The sequence below is a fragment of the Juglans microcarpa x Juglans regia genome, chromosome 5S (assembly GCF_004785595.1).
Source record: "Juglans microcarpa x Juglans regia isolate MS1-56 chromosome 5S, Jm3101_v1.0, whole genome shotgun sequence".
In the NCBI taxonomy this organism is placed as follows: domain Eukaryota; kingdom Viridiplantae; phylum Streptophyta; class Magnoliopsida; order Fagales; family Juglandaceae; genus Juglans; species Juglans microcarpa x Juglans regia.
Window position 1 is genome coordinate 29416735 of NC_054603.1, and position 17944 is coordinate 29434678.

At 37.0% G+C, this 17944-nt stretch overlaps 3 protein-coding genes and 1 non-coding gene across 4 annotated transcripts; 1 reads left to right on the forward strand and 3 right to left on the reverse strand.

Moving 5' to 3' along the window:
* The first annotated feature begins 1297 nt into the window (after nucleotides 1–1297).
* Nucleotides 1298–4086, forward strand: LOC121267856. Its single transcript, XM_041171946.1, has 6 exons — nucleotides 1298–1718; nucleotides 2137–2224; nucleotides 2480–2643; nucleotides 3001–3061; nucleotides 3161–3209; nucleotides 3723–4086. Exons 1-5 carry the CDS (start codon nucleotides 1566–1568, stop codon nucleotides 3175–3177), a joined length of 483 nt encoding a protein of 160 aa, XP_041027880.1. The 5' UTR covers nucleotides 1298–1565; the 3' UTR covers nucleotides 3178–3209; nucleotides 3723–4086.
* Nucleotides 4087–4916: 830 nt separating this feature from the next.
* On the reverse strand, nucleotides 4917–5713 carry LOC121267857. The gene is made up of 2 exons (XM_041171947.1): nucleotides 5303–5713; nucleotides 4917–5149 (listed from the first exon to the last, which is right to left on the reverse strand). Exons 1-2 carry the CDS (start codon nucleotides 5628–5630, stop codon nucleotides 5133–5135), a joined length of 345 nt encoding a protein of 114 aa, XP_041027881.1. The 5' UTR covers nucleotides 5631–5713; the 3' UTR covers nucleotides 4917–5132.
* A 1018-nt stretch (nucleotides 5714–6731) lies between these two features.
* TRNAD-GUC lies at nucleotides 6732–6803 on the reverse strand. Its single transcript has one exon. It is a non-coding gene; the product is annotated as a tRNA-Asp (tRNA).
* A 1028-nt stretch (nucleotides 6804–7831) lies between these two features.
* LOC121266712 (rop guanine nucleotide exchange factor 7-like) lies at nucleotides 7832–11415 on the reverse strand. The gene is made up of 7 exons (XM_041170514.1): nucleotides 10620–11415; nucleotides 10406–10522; nucleotides 10117–10271; nucleotides 9503–9577; nucleotides 9129–9419; nucleotides 8693–9049; nucleotides 7832–8592 (listed from the first exon to the last, which is right to left on the reverse strand). Exons 1-7 carry the CDS (start codon nucleotides 11221–11223, stop codon nucleotides 8134–8136), a joined length of 2058 nt encoding a protein of 685 aa, XP_041026448.1. The 5' UTR covers nucleotides 11224–11415; the 3' UTR covers nucleotides 7832–8133.
* Between the last annotated feature and the right edge of the window lie 6529 nt (nucleotides 11416–17944).

The following is a 17944-nucleotide window of genomic DNA, read 5'->3' on the forward strand; positions in this document are numbered from 1 at the left end:
GCCCAACCTCTAAACTCCCTAACAGAATCCTTTTTTGCCTTTCTTCCCCTCCCTACTCCCTCTCTTCTCGCTTCTCTCCCCCAACTTTCCTGACAAAACCCTCTCCATTTCTCCCTAATTGAGCCTTCAACAAACCCTATTTCACATTCGACGAAATCCTAATTGATAGATCCTACTTAGTACATGAGACCTATCGTTCGGTTTTGAGGAGATCGACTGAGGGAGATCCAGAGCTCTATCATTTGGTTTCAGGGAGGGAGATCTATGGTGGCCTTCGACTTGAGAGAGAGAGAGAGAGAGAGAGAGAGAGAGGGACCAGGTAGGAGGAGAGTGAAGTTAGATTACGCAGGGTTTGTAAACTTTCTAAGAAATACAAATGTCAGACTAATTTTGGTTGAAATAAAAATTGGTAACTCACCGAGTCAGGTCTTTAGCCGCTCTCTTATAAAAAGAATGGTAAGTAGTGTTATTTAAACTCATATTTTAGTTATCGTTTGGATTTTTAAAATATTTTATCTCATCTTATCATTATAATTTTTTAAATTTTTATACAAAATATAATAAATAATTTAATATTTTTAAATTTCAAAATAATAATAAAATAATAATAATATTAAAAAATAATATTCTAATAATATTTTTCTCAACTATCATTTAAAATTTTTTTTTTTTTCCCGAAAAAAGCCCTTAAGCTATTTATAATTAATATGAGATAACTTTTTTTCAACTTAAACTTTGGATGTTGAGGAGGTGCATAATAGTAATAAAAAAGTAACTGAGATATCCACTTTGAGTAAATTTTATGGTAGCCATATTACGAGCGCCCTGTCCTATGACATCCATGTCGAGTCTTTAAATGGGAGGGACAGTGAATGAGAAGATGACCCTATTGATCCGACAAGATAAAAAGATAAGGTCAGGCCATCTCTGTTTCTAAACAGAGAAAGAGACTCAGAGAGTACTCTCCCATCCCAAAAAGAGCCAAAACAAGCTGAAGAAGAGTACTAAAGAAAGGAAAAGTAAATAAAAAAATAAAATAAAATCAGAAATAGGGTTTTAAAACAAACGGACTGTCCTAATCGTTAGGGCAGAGGTCTAGGGTCGTTATTATCCTCTAGTGTACTCGTGGCACTATACCATTGGGACATCTATGTTGGACCGTCACGGAGGACCTATCACTCCACGTGGCGATAATCTGTCTCTCTATCCGTACAGTGTCCCAAAATCAAATCGTAACAGTCGAAAGATCAAAGGCTGGGAAATAAGCCGACTTTTTTGGCTTATAAATTGGCCTCAGCGAACGGTTTCGTATTACTCGATCTTTCACCTCTCTCTCTCTCTCTCTCTCTCTCTCTCATTCTTCTTCTTCTTCGCTTCGTTCTGTTCCCTTCCATTTTGTTTCTTTTCCTGTTTGGCTTCCAGGAAATACTTTCACAGTTTGTTATCTCTTACACCGTTTTCTCTGAAGGGTGTGGTTGAATATATATATATTATATTATACACAATAATATTTAAACATCAACAATTTGTAGAGGGCTCACGCAGAGGTTTTGGAGAGGGAGAGAATGGAAGGGAGGAAGGAAGCCCCGTCGTCTTCGTCGTCGTTGTCGTCATCGTCTTCTTCTTCTTCTTCCTTGACAGCTGAGCTTTTCGGATTCAAAGAGTCGCCATCGTCTTCAACGGGGATTTTTGGGTCTATCTTTGCTCCTTCGTCCAAGGTCTTGCCCGCTTTTGTTCTCCGTTGTCTCTTTGTGCTATCGTTTTTCTTAAAGAAATTTTATAAATATGCGATTAATAATGTGTTTTCTTCGGTTGTTTGATTCAATTTTGATCGCTCTATTCTAGTTTCGCTGTGAGTTTTCTGCATTTTAATGGTGTAGATACGAAATAAAAACGCAATCAAAAGGTGTAGTTTATGGAAGGGAAAACAGAGTTGCAACATGAACCTGTACTGAATAGCTATTATGGATTGAGTGTAGTGAATTCTTTATGTTCTGTATATTATTTTACTTCTATCTTTTCCTGTAAGAGTCGCCTAAATAGATGGATTTTTTCTTAATTAATTAACGCAAGTCATTGAAATAAAACAAAAAAGAAACCAATGCTTTAACATGTGTCTTGCTGGTATTTCTACAGGTGCTAGGCAGGGACTTTCTGCACTCTGAGGTTGCTGGGAGAAAGCAGGATTCGAAGAACGATTCATGGCAGAAAAAACCTGGAGCAGGTCAATAAAAAATGCCCATATTAGTGTTTATATTTTGTGTTTTTAACAAATATATGTAAACCCAAAAATGCACTACTTCTCTCTGTCTTGGAGACAGAAACATTATTCAAATGACAAAACATGTTCTCTCGCAAGCTGCTGATCTCTCATTTAATTTTGTTGTGGCTTTGGTTTCATTGATTGTCCAAGACTTGGAACTTTTTAAATTTGTCCAGAGATTGTCTCCCTGAATTAACAATTCTGCTGCCTCTGCAGACGATACCTTTAAAACCATTGATGGCAAAAGCGAGAGCATGCCAGATCGAGACATGAGTTCCATTTATCAGGATCAAAGAGTACAGCCATGTCATCTCAGTTCATCAATCTATTATGGTGGCCAAGACATCTATTCTCATCCCCCGAGTACCCAGAGCTCTTTGGTGAGTGTATATATTACTTAGTCGGAAAAGAAGTGTACCCAGAGCACTTTGAGCATGTTTCTTGAAGAGTTAGCAACAGATTTGAAGCAATTATAAAAGCATGACATATTTATCAAAATAATCTTAGGCTCATTTAGAGTTGAAGTGTTTGGTCCTTTGGGTAGCTATCTTTTATTTTAGTCGAGGTACCAACCAGCAACACTTTTTTAGATTATTATCTCTGTTGCTGTTTACATAGCATGTTCCGTCCCCCAGTCTTTGTAGGCCACAAAGGAGTCTGAACAGCATTATTAAATTGATTTTTCCTTGATCTTTTGTTTAAGTTAGGAAATATGCTAATCTTTGTAAATATTTCAGTATAAGAAAGATGGGGGAGAAGATGATTCAGGGAGTGCTTCGAGAGGAAACTGGTGGCAAGGTATGAATTGTGAATGCTATAGGGGTGCATGATTAGGCATTATGGGCATGATTTAAATGTACTAATATTCCCTTTTGCTTTTAAATTCTCTATCTACAGGGTCTCTCTATTATTAAGAGCTCACTTGCCTATTCATATACTCATCAAGGTATTTAATTTTGGTACACTCATGTCTATTCAATACCTAAAAAGCATGTGTGAAATGCAAGTCTGCTCTATCTTCACCAGAAGTTTTGTAGCTTTTACCTGTTAACTTAAGTAGACAATGAATAAGATATTGTTTGTTTTCTAAAACCTTCAGTTTCCGTAATAGATTTTTCATCGATTTATTCCAAACACTTTACACTGATGGTTGTTCTGCTCTTCTTGTTTTGTTGCACTACTTTTGGAAGAATCTGGCAGAACATGTCTGAAACTAGAAGCCGTCTCTGGACTTCTGCTTATTTGGTCCTTCCAACAAGTTCTTTTGTTTTTTGTATTGTTTTTGTGTGTGTGTTGTGTAAATGACTAAATATACCAAATGAGGCAGTTGGTTTTGATTTATCACTCACTTGGGACATTAAATCAAAGACAAGAAGAAGATTGGTGACTGATTTTGAGTGTCCTACTACTATTTCCACTAATCTTAAACTGATATGTTTGAAATGTTTCTTGTGACCAGATCTTTTGCAGGTATACTGGAACGTAGGGTAGCAGCTTGAATCTATCTTTTGTTATATGCATGGAAGATATATAGATGATAGCAGTTGGATGGTTGTGAGAGCTGGTTATAATGGCTTCCTCCAGCTAAACAACATAATCGTTATACGAAGCTCTTGTAGAGGTTACTTTTGGTTTTGGGAGACTTTCATTTTCTACCACCTACTTTAATCATGTAGTTGAAACTTTAAATATGTAGTGTCACTTATCCTTACTATATGGTTGAGCTTCGTTCTGGCCGCTTTATTAATTTGGTATTTTGTAAGTGGATGTATTTTATCTGTGGTTGAAATTTGTACAACTTCTGAAGATAGAGTTCATGTTCATATGTTGGGACTCTTGATTCCTAAAACATCCCTACTCTTTTCTTTAGATAAGATGTTTATATAAATCTTTGTGTTTTCTTTTCAAGATTGTATCCCATTTTCGACCATCCGATGCCCAACATGTTGGACTTATCGGATGGTGACGTTTTAATTCCAAGCTTTTTACACATAATTTATGTGTAAGTCTGTTTATTGACACACTAATCAAGCATATTATTGATATAAGAGCCTACAACATCAGCTAAGTAATTCGCATTAATTGGCAGCAGCATGACTCGTTCTCTATGACAGTAAAAAGGGTCGGACCCATGTAGCTGATGGTGAGGTTCCATGCAACTACTTTTACATATACATTTAAGAGTTTAGATTTCGCTCAAGGTGCCACGCACAGCTACACGTTAAATCAGCTTTCAAAGGTGTGGCCCAGCGAGCACAATTATCTGACGATCTCATGGACGGTTTGTCTCTTGGACTGTTCTTTGTTTTCTTTCTTATCCGAGCTTGAGATTTTGATTCGAGGTTATTCCCTATCCAACATGTGATCCACCCCATTAAAGCAGTAGTCCTTATCCATGTGACGGTGGGATTAATCCTTTTCGGTGGTCGTTGGAAGAAATTTTAGTTTGCTGACAAAGATTCTTCAGCCACACCTTTGCAAAGTTACAAGTGATTTTGATGTTCTGATGAATCTCTGTCTCGAATGGGCCTAAAAACTTGTTGTTCTGTTATTTCGACTTCCGGCCTTTGTCTTTCTAGCGGCTTCTTTGGTTGGTTTCTGAATATACGAATGAAAGAGAACCCCAGAAAGAATAAACAAAAGACAACGCTTCGAAACTCAAAACGTCCACAATGATTGATTATGCAAGTATTATTTAATATCGAGGCATACAATATTACAAGGTGCTAGCTTTTTATTGCCCAAATTTACAAAGCCAAAGCTACGGCCATTGCTACACCAGTAACTACCAGACTTTTTAAGTAGCTTATATATATATATATATATATATATATGCCTCTGTCCATTGCCTTCAGCACCTTACGTTCCATCAAGGCAATGTGTACGCTGCAATGTTGACAACCATGATTCTAGTAAGTGATGAGAAAAACATAAAACAAAAAGGATGACTTAAAACAATGAACAAGTGTGACGGCAAATGACAAGATCAAGTACAGAGAAGGCCGTAGCGTTTGCCTAATAATAATGAGGTTTACTTACGTCCGCACTTGTATCCGACTGGACGGTTTGCAATGTTGCAGCGCTTGGGGATGGTGATAGCAACCTCAGCCTTGATTCCTGAGCTTTTGGCAGTGTTAGAAAGCAGGACGGCACATAGACAACTTGGGTTTTGGCCTATTCTCTTCACCTGGAGGCAGCAATTGTCAGAAACAGCTGCTGCCTCATTCTGTGCCGCCTCTGCACAAGGAGCAAGCTTGAAAGCCTCATTGTCTGGAGTAGATTTCCCACATGCGCTTGCCCCATCAACCGATTCAGGCCCAGCCGTGCTGACAATGACAAGCAATCCCAAAAGGCAGATGAACTTCATTGGAGCCTCCGTTCCTGTATATCAGAATGCAGAAACTTCTTTGAATCTTTGCTATCTTACAATGCAGAAACCTTTACCCTCAAGACAGTTTTTATACTGAAACTCCTGCTAAAAAAGGGCTTCTTCCTATCACCCACTTTGGTATAATGGATGTTGCACTAAAACAAAAATATTGGACCACTTGTTGAGGAATAATTTGACATTGCCGACAAGGTTTTGGGTATATTTATAAGGAATGAACAATCTCTTGTAATTGATTTTATGAGATGAGTTAGGCCTTGAATTTCTTTATTCCTCTAAATAAAACTGGTCTGTGCGACATCTACTTCCTTTTAGTCCAATCAAGGTTGGTGTCTCCACCATGAACGCCATCCCTTCTCTCAAATTCTCAATCCTTCCAGATGCAACCATTAGTGATAGTGGGTTACGTGTAAAGGCTCAAAATCCAGCCACCTCAGCCTTCTGTGAAACACCACTACCGCCATCGAACATATTGGCCCCTTTCCGCCCATTATTTCTGGAATCTTGTGACCAACCTCAAGACACCTACCACAGTCGACAACGTCGTAACACCTGAAAACCCAGCTCTGATGTTTAAAAATAACTCATCCAAACAAGTCTTAAAGCAAGACTAAACCCAAAAACCGACCCACAGTTACCAAATTCTGCAAAACTAATTACAATGAAACTAATTATAGCGTTGGGGCCGTTCCAAGACTCAAAAAACTTGGTATTGTTTTTAATTTTAGTGCCATCTTTTTAAAGTTCACTAACTTCACGGATCACCTTTTATCAATGGCAGGCTGAATAGGTGAACTAACACGTACGTGTTCCATTGATCTGGTGATATTTACAAGAAATTTTTAGGGAAATCTCATCACCTGGTTGCTTAGACAGAAAATTATCACAATCCCCCAAGTTTTTTAGAGTAATCTTGCAAGTTGCTTGTCATAAAAAGATCTTTAAAGAGCTCTAGGCAGCACTCGTATCCGTACCTACCGACAAGGGCAGGAAACAGTCAGTGAGTGCGGCCAAGAAAACAAAATAAAAAGACAGCTGCTTTAAAAGAAAAAAAACAACAAATGTTTTTAGAAAATAGAACGCCGTTGCCGGGGATCGAACCCGGGTCACCCGCGTGACAGGCGGGAATACTTACCACTATACTACAACGACTTCGTTGGAAGCTTGACAAACTTTTATATATAACGTTTCACAAAAAAGCAATGTGTGAAAAAGAAGCAAAAAAAAAAAAAAAAAACATTTTGCCTTCTTGGTGAGATTCTCGATAACAGTCATCACATATTTCCTTTGAAAAAATGGAGACTATTATTAAAAAATAATTTTTTTTATGTAACAGTAAGGCTTAGATTTATCTACTTTTTTTAAAAAAGAATAAGTAGGAACCACATACTCCAAGACTATAAATATCATTTCTCATTAATTACATCGATAGCCATATTCCGCGGGTTTATGCTTCTAAACAGGTGCTTTCAAATATCCACAACTAGTTAAGAACAATCTTTTCGTTAAAACTCAACGTGGAATAATGCTAATCCTCTGATGTTCATCTCCTGTTTTGTATGACCTTACTGAGATCGAGCTCTATTAGGGAGTATTCCGTTTGATAATCATAATGTATTGAATCAATAGTTTTCTTTTCGAATTTTTTGAATTTTCTCAACTGAAATTGATTCACTCAATTATGATTGTCAAGGGAGGTGCTAGGCGCTTCAATAGCGTGCTAATCCTTTATCTGTAGGCATGGATTCTGCTTCACAGCAACACCATGCTGCATCCCCTAAGCACTTCAATAGTGTGCCAAACATGTCAGGCTACCACGAGAAAAGAACATTTCCTAAACATCTATTCCTAGATTTATCACTATAAACTTATGTTGATTGATGTCGCGATATATGAATTTGACATATACTAAAGAAATTCATCGGCTTAACTCATCTCATAAAATCGGTTCTACAAGAGATGATTGTTCCTCAACACTCTCTCTCTCGTATAAGCCAGTATTTTTTTTCTGGTCCTTGTCACGGGGTAAGTAGTGTGAGTCCATATTCGTCCTGGTGGTAGGCTCTGATACCATAAAGAAATTTATAGACTTAACTCATCTCATTAAAACCGATTCTACAAGAGATGATTGTTCATTCTTTATAAACATGCCCAAGACCTTGTCCTAAGTCAATGTGGGATTATTCCTCAACATATACTTCAGTAATATCTCTCTGTTTACATGCACAGTTCAAGTTTCGTCAATAAGAAACAAACTCGGAACTGAAGAATTCAAAATGCCTATGAGAAACATGAAGCATACAACTCATCACTATTACAGACATCTCGTTACAAGAACACTCAATCTCATATATACCTTCTTCCCTATGAAAAGTAAACAGAAAAGAGCTGGCTTACAATGCAAAAGTGGAGTTGAAAAGGCCCCCAAACTCGAGGTTCATTCTTCCACGATTAAGTCCTTTGCTGGTGGGCTTGCAGCATTTTAACAGCCAGCAGATTCAATTCCAGTTTGAGATGCTGCCGCTTCTCGTAATGTGTTGGGTCTAGTATCTGATCTATCAACAGGAATTTCAAAATTCTCTAGATTGGCATCAATACTTAGATAATCTGTTAGAACTTTTTTCACTCCTATCCCACGATGTGGAATCTTGCTGCTAGTGATGAGTGGCGATCTTTCTCCCTTTCCAGGGCTAAATCGTTGTGATGGTGAAAAGCATGGTGTGGTGAAAGCTGTTTTATATGGACTGCTTGAGACATGCACTGGAAATGATATCGGAATGCTCTTGTGAGCAATTACACCAGCTTTGGAGAGTGGTGAGAATTGATCCGATTGCTTGGCGAAGTCATCCACGTATAGCAGATCGTCAATACGTGCTACAATATTGAAGGCCAGGCTCTCCAACACTCTTGAGTAGCTCTCGAGAATTGATTTCCCAACATCCTGGATGAAAGTATAAGTTTGATCAAATAACTGTTAAAATGGAAATCAAAAGGCATTCGTAGTAACACATGCTCATAACGTCTAAGAAAAATATACTAACCTTGTTGTATTGGATTTTACTCATATCTAAGGTTGTCTGTGGGAGACCAGGTAATCGCTGCTTCAAGCAAAGTAGTAGGGTTTCTGCTCTTTCTGCTAGCAATTCCCTTTTTTCTGCATCAACCATCAGCTCCTTGACCATTTCCCATGATGACTTTGAGTTGGATCGGGTTGCATTATTGGCAGGTTTTGAGGTTGTCCTTTTGTGGAACACAAACATTGAGGCCTCCACTCGATTAGCAACTTCAATAGCTTGATGTTCTGAAGATAAGTCGAGGCAATCAAGTAGACATTCAGGAGAAAATTGATCTGATGAAATATATCGATAAATGAGATCTCCCAAGCTGGCTCTTCCGTTCTGAAACCAAGTTAAATCAACAATCAACAACCATGTTTCTCTATATATTTTAACACTAGAAATACTGAGACTTTTATACCTTCGGAAGAGCTTCCAAATATGATTCAGGGACTTCCATATCAGCTAAAGCAATGCTGTTGATAGCCATGGCAGCTTTTAAGATTTGGTTTGTGCAGTCACGCTTGTGCTGCAACTGCTTTCTTGAATTTTCATGGAGGCCGCCAGGAGGCACTTGGGGCAAAGGCAACCACCACTTCTCCTCTTGGCGCGGAAGTGCTCTTCGGAATGAGGATGACCCATCCACCTCAGGGGCCAGAATACCCTGGTCAACATACCAGAACTCTGTATCGACAAAGCTATCTAATATTTCCTGCAAAAGGCCGGAGTTGAACTCATAACGACCTCTTAAAACTGGATGTATTTTACAGAGTCACATGTCCTCAAGGTACTTACAAGAAGCATGTTATCCAATTTACGTAGGGCCGGAAGATTAACATAAAGATCTGAGCGGGGTCTGCAAGTCATGACCTGCATTACAAGGTGAAAACAAGTCAAACCATCCTGCTTCGGTTTGCATTACATGGGTACCAATCAGGCTTTAAAAGGTCATAAAAAGGAACACTATTAGAGTTCATTCAAGCATCCCAAAGAAGCTTAATGCACCATTGTATTTATGACCTAAGCATCCTTAACAATTTTTTTGACCCAAACACTTCATAATTGGAAGAAAGATAGATGCAATACTTGAATCCCACATCATTAAATTTTGTGTCGACAGTGTGGAATCCAGCATTTAACAGCTTAAGTTTACATGTTATGTCTGTATGTCTTCCAATTGTAGAACATGTTTGGGTTATAAAATTGAAGGGAATCTTGAGTCTCCCATAAAGTGGTAGCCAATTTGCAAATTCGCCCAGCATTAGTGAATAGAAAGAAATGATCCTGCATTGCAATGTGACGGCAGGTTCAAAAATATCATATAAACTGCGTTTGGTTCCTTGATCGAACTCAGCTCAGTTCGGTTTAGTTCAGATTTAAACCTCTTCTAATAACGAATTATATTTTACCTCGAGTTTGCTGCCATCTGGAAATGTCTGCCAAGTAGGTATCAACTCGACCATGTAATCGCTAACACAAAGAAGCCAATCCATCTCCCTTCGCCACATCCTTTTTTTCTCAGAAGGTAGAGGTTCCAACCTCCAAAGTTGCCCAAAAAGAGTGGCTACAAAATCAAATGGGAATTGAGCAATAACCATAAGGATATACAATTCAGTAGTCTTAACATAAAAATGCATTACGAACCACTGTAGCAAAGAAGCCAAGAAGAACTATAAGCAATTGGGAATAACTGCATACCACAAAGATTAGTAATGGCATTTGAAATAGCCAATGACGTGCAAACCCCATTTCCACAACCTGACATGTCTTCTCCAAGCAACAATTTTGAAAATCTTTCCTTCATCATTTCAATCTCTATAATCCCAAAATCAAAATCTGTTACTTTAACTATATATTACCGATTCAACAATTTTGATTGGGTAATGAATGTGTCACAGAGAGAGAGAGAAACCTGATATTTCTGAACCTTGTTTTTCGAATACTCTATCGCCCGACTGGGGTTTCCCCTCAGCTTCAATACCATTGGTTCTGGTGAAAAAAGATACTTCAGCTTTCTGAATAGGCCAACCCAATGAAGTTGGAGAAGATGACTCGGAGCTGCTATGACTCTGTTTCTCATGGCCTGTCGTCTCAGACGTGAAAATATCAGAGCTCGAACTGCTCTCACGGAGCTCTTCTTCAACCAAATACGCTAATGCATGATCCTGACTACTGTTTTCCTTGCACTGTTCATTTCCTTCTTCAACGCCTTCATTATTTTCAGTCAAAACCTCCATTACAGCTTTCCCTTCTTCAACAAGACCGGACGAAGCACAAAAAACAGAGTTGTTTACCACCATACCATTATACCGAATCCCTCTCAAGCAAAACCCTTTTGAGAAACTAACTCTGCGATACAAATTCCGGAGAGACTTTGATACCCAAGACCTTATAACGCAAAACGGGTTCCGGTTATCAAAGCTTCTGAACCTCACCAATGGCAGACAAAGCTTGAGGTGCTGATTTTGCTGCTGAGTTCCTTGTCTTTCTTGTTGGTGGTTGAAAGCTGTATCCATAAGGTTTCAACCATGTCGGAAGGTGAAGGGATACATGGTAAAATACGGAGAGATTGGTGATATTCTACCTTTGGAGGAGGTTTGTATTTATAGTGTATACTTATATGTGAAGGTTGAAGGCAGTCATGATTACTGAAGCTTGCTCAAGCACATGATGTGAAAGTGACATGAAGAGCCTCTTCTCTCATCCAACTACATTTAAGAAGCCTCCAAACCCCACCATTTTACCTCTGATTTTAAAGTAGACAAGAAAGTACCACTCTGTCTCCCTCCCACACAGCTTTGCTTTGGTTTGCTTAAACAAGGCTTTTAACATGATAGGTTTGTTAAATTATTCCAAGGTCTGTTTGAAAAACATAATAAACTAAGGTCATGGGAGTCGTGTAAGCGACGGATCTGTCAATGATGGCCACCATTTCATGATGGTCGTAACCTCTTCAAAGGCTCTTGATTTAAGAGGTGAATGACTAGATTATCCTTCCTTGCCTAGGCATTACCAAACCACCCGTGATGTCCATTTCATTACATGCTTAGGTTAATTACGTCTTTTACTTTTACTATGCTCCCGCTCCACTTTGTCTGTAATTTTATGCATTTTGCAAGTCATCTTTAGATTCTTTACAGGATGTGTAAACCAAGCAGGGCAACAGGGACACTGCATTATTTACCAAGGTTAAGAAAATATGAATAGGAGATTCTGTGTGAAGGATGAGAGCGCATCTTTGTTTCAAACAACAATTCTTCTCAAAGTCACTATTTACCACCCCACACTCCACAACCCACACCCTATGAAAAAGCTATAGGTGTGGAGGTATAAGAGTGAATAAATTCCTTTAAATACTCACGTGAGATTCGTATTATTCTAGAATTTTGTATTTGTTTATCGCGCCGTAGAATTGAACAATCCAATTCAATCAAATCTTTATTCATATATATATATATATCAAAGATAGTTAATTCTATAACACCTAACATAGATACTAAAAAGAAAAACAAAATGACAAGGGAATGAATATTGGTATTGAGCAACCACATGAGTTTGATAGTCCTAATAAAGTAAGGATAACCTAAGACGTGACCAAGGGGATAATTGTACATATTTGTCTTGTCTTTCAGCAATGACGCAAGGGAATCAAAAGAATCCTCGGCCCGTGTTCTTTTATTTTCTTAGTAATCATGTCTCGTGGGACATCATCTTAGGGTTTCAATTTGCAACTTCGAGACGCAAAGGTACTAGCAGGTTCCTCGATCCATAAGTCTGGCTTCTCCTATATATATATATATATATATATATATATATATATATATATATATATATATATGTTTTTCGTATTCTTTACTGATAACCCCATGACTCGAGTAAAGAATTTAAATGTATGTTCTTTACTCAACTTTCGTTGGTTCCGCGCCATGGCCCATATATAGTTTAATTTAAGGATGCTTCTCCGGCACAAAAGAAAACATCTGTTTAAGTAGTAATGATCAGTAAAATAATTCGGGTTTACTTCAAAGGAAGATGATCTTTTCCATGCACACATGAACAACTTAGAAAACAATTAATAATGATAAGAAAAATCATATCCGTTTACGAGGAAGATCAGTTTCCTACATTTGAGCTTTCGTCACTTCCCATGCAAGGCTAATTTATACTTTGATGATGTTGCCGGTAGTTCCAACTTCCAACCGAAAATAAAGAGAAAGGCTAGCTCCCTCCAACGGCTACCAACTGGTTTGGTCGATATTGACTTAATTCCAATTTGAAAGCCCTTAGAGGGAAAATGGAAAGGAAAGGTTACTGAATTCTCATGGTTATTTCTGCTTTAGTAATTAAAGCTACTGCATGCACTGCGTATGTACAAACTACTTTAGCTGGTTTTGAATTGTTTGAATTATTTCTTTTAAAAAAGTTGGTATTTTTATTATCATTCAGCATGACATCATGTCTTTCCCCTCAACCCCGCTCTCCCCATTTCAATTTTTGAACGCTGAGCCTTAAAAGAGCTGACACTTTTCTTGCCGGCCAGTAAGATGTAAAAATGCGTTTTAATTGCCATAATTTGTGTAGGATTGTATGGTACTGTCGTGTTTAATGTGAAACTTACAGATATCTTTATGATCTATATTCGCTCAAAGGCCTGAAAGAAGTAAATGAGAAACCGTAAAACCGAGTGCTGTTTTGAGATTTGAATCTCATTTGAAGCTGAAATTTTTAGGCTACCATATATGTTCATTAAAAAATCAAATTCAAAGACACGAAAATATATAGCCTTTGCCCGCTACGATATATTGGTATAGCAATACGAAATTTTTTTCTCATCAGTCACTATTCACTATCTCACACTCTATATCTAATGAAAAATATCTCACCTTATAAAAAAAAAAATTATAGATATAAGGTATAAGAATAAATATTAATTGATGCATAATAAATCTCAACAAATACATGCAGACCTCATGCTCCATTTTATTTTAAAAAAACATCTTTTAAAAAACTAATCTAGTTTTAATTTCCATGTGTCAAAATAAATGAAAAAAGTATAAAATATAAGAAAATAAATATAGATAACAAAGATAAAGAGTATTTGAAGGTAGTGAAAGGGATAATTTCCCTATCTTGGAGAGGAAAGGAAACCCTATACCATGGTCATGGGGGTGAAGGGAAAGGATCATTCCCTCAAGGAAACCCCATATCTCAAGATGGCTCCACCACTTTTGAGCAGTCTGGTCTGGGCCACTGAGCTCGTTGCTTTTTATAATTCTTCTCAATTTATTTTAATATTTTATCTTATTTAATTATTATAATTTTTTTAATTTTACATAAAATAATATAAACTATTCAATTTTTTTAAATTTTAAAATAAAAATAATATTAAAAATATATATTTTAATAAAATTTTATTTAATTTTTAATTTTAATCTTAATTCATCTCATTTTATCTACGAAAACAAATGAGACAAAGAGATGGCATAGGTGGGAAAGGAACATCATCCTCGACCACCACCCCTCGTTACAAGGGAATTAAAGAGTTTTCTATCGATTTTCTTTTAAGTCTTATCCATTTTTATGTTTTTTAGTTCTTTATTATGAAGTAACATATTAGCGTACGTGGCCTGATAACGGTTCACTAATGACTTCTTGACGGCAGAAAGTAAGATCACATCAACTAAAATCCTCGATATATAAATAAAAGTCGGGAGGGGAGTAATTAGATTTCGGACAAACCATGTAGACTGTTTTCATATTTAATCCATAAATTAGAAAATTCAATTCTCTTAATTAAATAACAATTAATGATTACTTCATATTAGTGCATACATGTCTTATATATGTTCAAACTTAAAATCCAGCCAATCTATTAATAAAATCGGGATTTCTCTTTAAAATGTGAGAACTAATTAAATGTTCAAGAAACTCGATGGTTAACAAAGTTAGACAGCGTTTGAATGTTAAGTTGAGCTGATATGAATTGAATTTTTTATGAATAATTGTGAGTTGAGATAATAGAGTGAGTTTTACGAGATCTAATTACAATAAATTTAGATATATTTATAAAAAATTGTAAAATATATAGATCCCACTACTATTCACCTAACATGAGTTAGCTGGCGCAAACCTTTAAACAAAAACAAAAACAAAAACATGAACGTCGGTCCTGGAGTTTCCGTTTCTTGGGTTTGCTATTGAATTGATTCCATTTTCTTTTTTTATTCATGGGGGTTTGCTGTTGCACAAGTCCATGTGAAAGAAAAGTTAAAGGCTGCCAGTTGTGGATCCCATAGAGTTCAAAATTAAACTGCACTCAGTGAAGGGAAAACGTGTGTTTGAATGTTGAGTGCAGTATAAAAGTGAACTGAACTTAGATGCCTCCAACATCCAAACGAGCCCTTAAAGTAACATTTTAAGACACTGAATTGAAGGCATTGGATTATTAATGGAGGAAACCTTATTCTTCCACTCTTTATATACATTTTTGTATTTGTATTAAACCTATAGAAACGAGAGAAGTGTTGCCAACGGCCTGTGGCTTGATGGCGCAAGACCCATATCTCCAAAATAGAGATCATGGATTCGACCCCCCTCCTCCAATGTATTAAAAAAAACGAGAGAAGTGCTACAATATAGTTTAAATGATTGAGCCCTTTTTTAGACTTTTAAGATATATAAATGGTGAGTTTACTCACTAATTGTCAATTAATTAATATCAGCCATGCAAACTCCCGAATTGGGACTTCCATTGATGTTGCGTTTATAAAATTCCTTAATTTAAAGTATAAGTTATAAATCCAATTAACGTACGTACATCAGCCAAAATTCAATTAAAAACGATAATTAGAGAATTAAAAATGATTATTGTACTTTTAAAATGGATTAGATTGATAAGAGAATTATCAGAAAATATTTCATATTTTACAAAACTTCCCAAAACGTCGAATAATATCCCATATACAATAGGCGCAACAAAATTAAAGTACTGCCCTCTCGCCTCTGATCTCTATTAATGCACGTCGCTCGCTTTTGAAGCCAACTTCCTTTGCCATCTTGAGCCTTTTACTCGTATCAACCCAACTCGATCGGTCTGTGAAATCGTAGTCAATTACCACCATAGTTGGCATGCATGCCATGCATGTAACGCCTCAATATAAGGTCTAAATTACATGACTTTTATTTAAAAAGGACTGGTCAATTATACAATTGGAACCTCATTGGAACCTTATAAAGAGCAAGAATTTCTCATTCTCAAGTAATGTTAGATCTCAAACACTACCTACACTTATCATTATCATATGAGGTATTACAATCTACCCTCCTTAAATTTCTGACGTCTTCGTCGGGCCAGTCCGTCGTAGGTGGCACAGCTCAAGTCCCACATTTCTGGTTGGGATAGGCTCTGATACCATTTGTAACGCCTCAATAGAAGGCCCAAACCATATGGCTTATACTCCAAAAAGACTAGTCAATGATACAATTGGAGCCTCATTGGAACTTTATAAATAGCAAGAACTTTTCTTTCCCAAGCAATGTGGGATCTCATTCACCACTTACTTTTATCCTTATCATATCGAGTATCATAATAACCTGGCACTGATGCCATTTGTAACGCCCCAATATAAGACCCAAATCACATGGCTTATACTCCAAAAAGAGTAGTCAATGATCATATAATTAGAGCCACATTGGAACCTTATAAAGAGCAATAAATTTTCCTTTCCAAACAATGTGGAATCTCATTCACCACATACCCTTATCCTTATCATATGGGGTATCATAATGCACCACTTCCTTTTAAAATTTAACTTGTATATCACAAAAAAATTTCATAAGATTTGGGAGTTTTGTTGCATTTTATTGATTGGTTGGTCGTGGTTGAATTAATTAGAAAAATAAATGTGTAATAAAATCATCAATTCAATTCGATCATTAAATATGAGCTAAATCTGTCCAAATGTATATCTACTTACCGGCCCCTTAACAAGTTTAAATTAATTTACAACTGGGATATATTATAACATTACTCAATCGAACAATGTGTTGAGAGGTGGCTTGAATCCTGTTGAAAAAGCGTCTTTATAGATTGTTTGCTCGGGCGGTGTCTCTACCGCTCTAGCAAAGTTTCAACCTAAGAGTTTGCTCATCATTTGCTCGATAGTTAGCTCGAGGACACAACCCGTGAGTTCTCTTGATACTGATGTGACACTCAGCTTGAGCAAGAAGGCAACTCGAGAGTTCGTTCATCAGTTGCTTGAAAGTTAGCTCAAGCTAGACCCATCAGTTCACTCGACGCCCGCTCGACACTCAATTCGAGTGGGATGGTAACCCTAACATTTGCTCGAGCACCGTTCGACACTTCGCTCGAGCGAATGCTCGTATTCCAAGGTCCACGTCGTTTCAGTATAAATACGAATGTTTCTTCATTCTATTTTCACTTTTCACCTTTGAAGCTACCGAAAATTTACAGAGAAAAGAGTGGTCCTCTTGTAATATTCCCAAGAGTGTATTGGTTCTTTGGGAAGAGGATTTTGTAATTAATCTCTTGTACTCTATCTTTGTTAATAGTGAATTAATTAAGACCAACCCTACCAGTGGATGTAGGCTTACATTGAGCCGAACCACTTAAATTTAGGTGTTCTGTGTATAAATGTTGTTATTTCTTTTGTTTGCTTCTGCTGTTATATTTCAAATTAACCTTTGATAACCTGTTTATCTCAACAAACTGGTATCAGAGCGTCGGGCTCTGTGTGAGTTCTTGAGGGATGGCTATGGAAAATTTTGAAGTGAAGAAATTCGACGATCAGAGTAGCTTCAATTTATGGCGCATCAAGATGAAGGTTTTGTTGCGACAACAAGGTTTGTCAAAGGTGTTGGATGGAAAGGTATCTGATGATTCTCTTGCATTGACAAGAGAAGATGAAGAGAAGGCACACAGTGCTATTCTGTTGTCATTATTAGATGGAGTTTTGAGGGAGGTTGCTGATGAGAAGACCTCTGTTGGTCTTTGGGCTAAACTCGAGAGTCTATATATGAAGAAATCTCTCACCAATCGTTTGTATCTGAAGCAACGGTTATACACGCTCAAAATGAAGGAAGGTACTTCTATCTCTGAACAGTTAGATGAATTTAATAAAATTATTATAGATCTAAAGAATATTGACATTAAGCTTGAAGAAGATGATCAAGCCTTAATTGTTCTGTGTTCGTTGCCTATGTCGTTTGATAACTTTG

Bases quoted from the DNA above. Each gene is read 5' to 3' on its own strand.
- LOC121267856 (XM_041171946.1), top strand. From the start codon at position 1,566: ATGGAAGGGAGGAAGGAAGCCCCGTCGTCTTCGTCGTCGTTGTCGTCA. The intron at 1,719-2,136 runs GTCTTGCCCGCT...GTATTTCTACAG, and splicing joins TCTTTGCTCCTTCGTCCAAG to GTGCTAGGCAGGGACTTTCT. The intron at 2,225-2,479 runs GTCAATAAAAAA...CTGCCTCTGCAG, and splicing joins GCAGAAAAAACCTGGAGCAG to ACGATACCTTTAAAACCATT.
- LOC121267857 (XM_041171947.1), bottom strand. From the start codon at position 5,630: ATGAAGTTCATCTGCCTTTTGGGATTGCTTGTCATTGTCAGCACGGCT.
- LOC121266712 (XM_041170514.1), bottom strand. From the start codon at position 11,223: ATGGATACAGCTTTCAACCACCAACAAGAAAGACAAGGAACTCAGCAG. The intron at 10,272-10,405 runs GTATGCAGTTAT...TTGATTTTGTAG, and splicing joins TGCCATTACTAATCTTTGTG to CCACTCTTTTTGGGCAACTT. The intron at 8,593-8,692 runs GTTAGTATATTT...ACTTTCATCCAG, and splicing joins GTAAAATCCAATACAACAAG to GATGTTGGGAAATCAATTCT.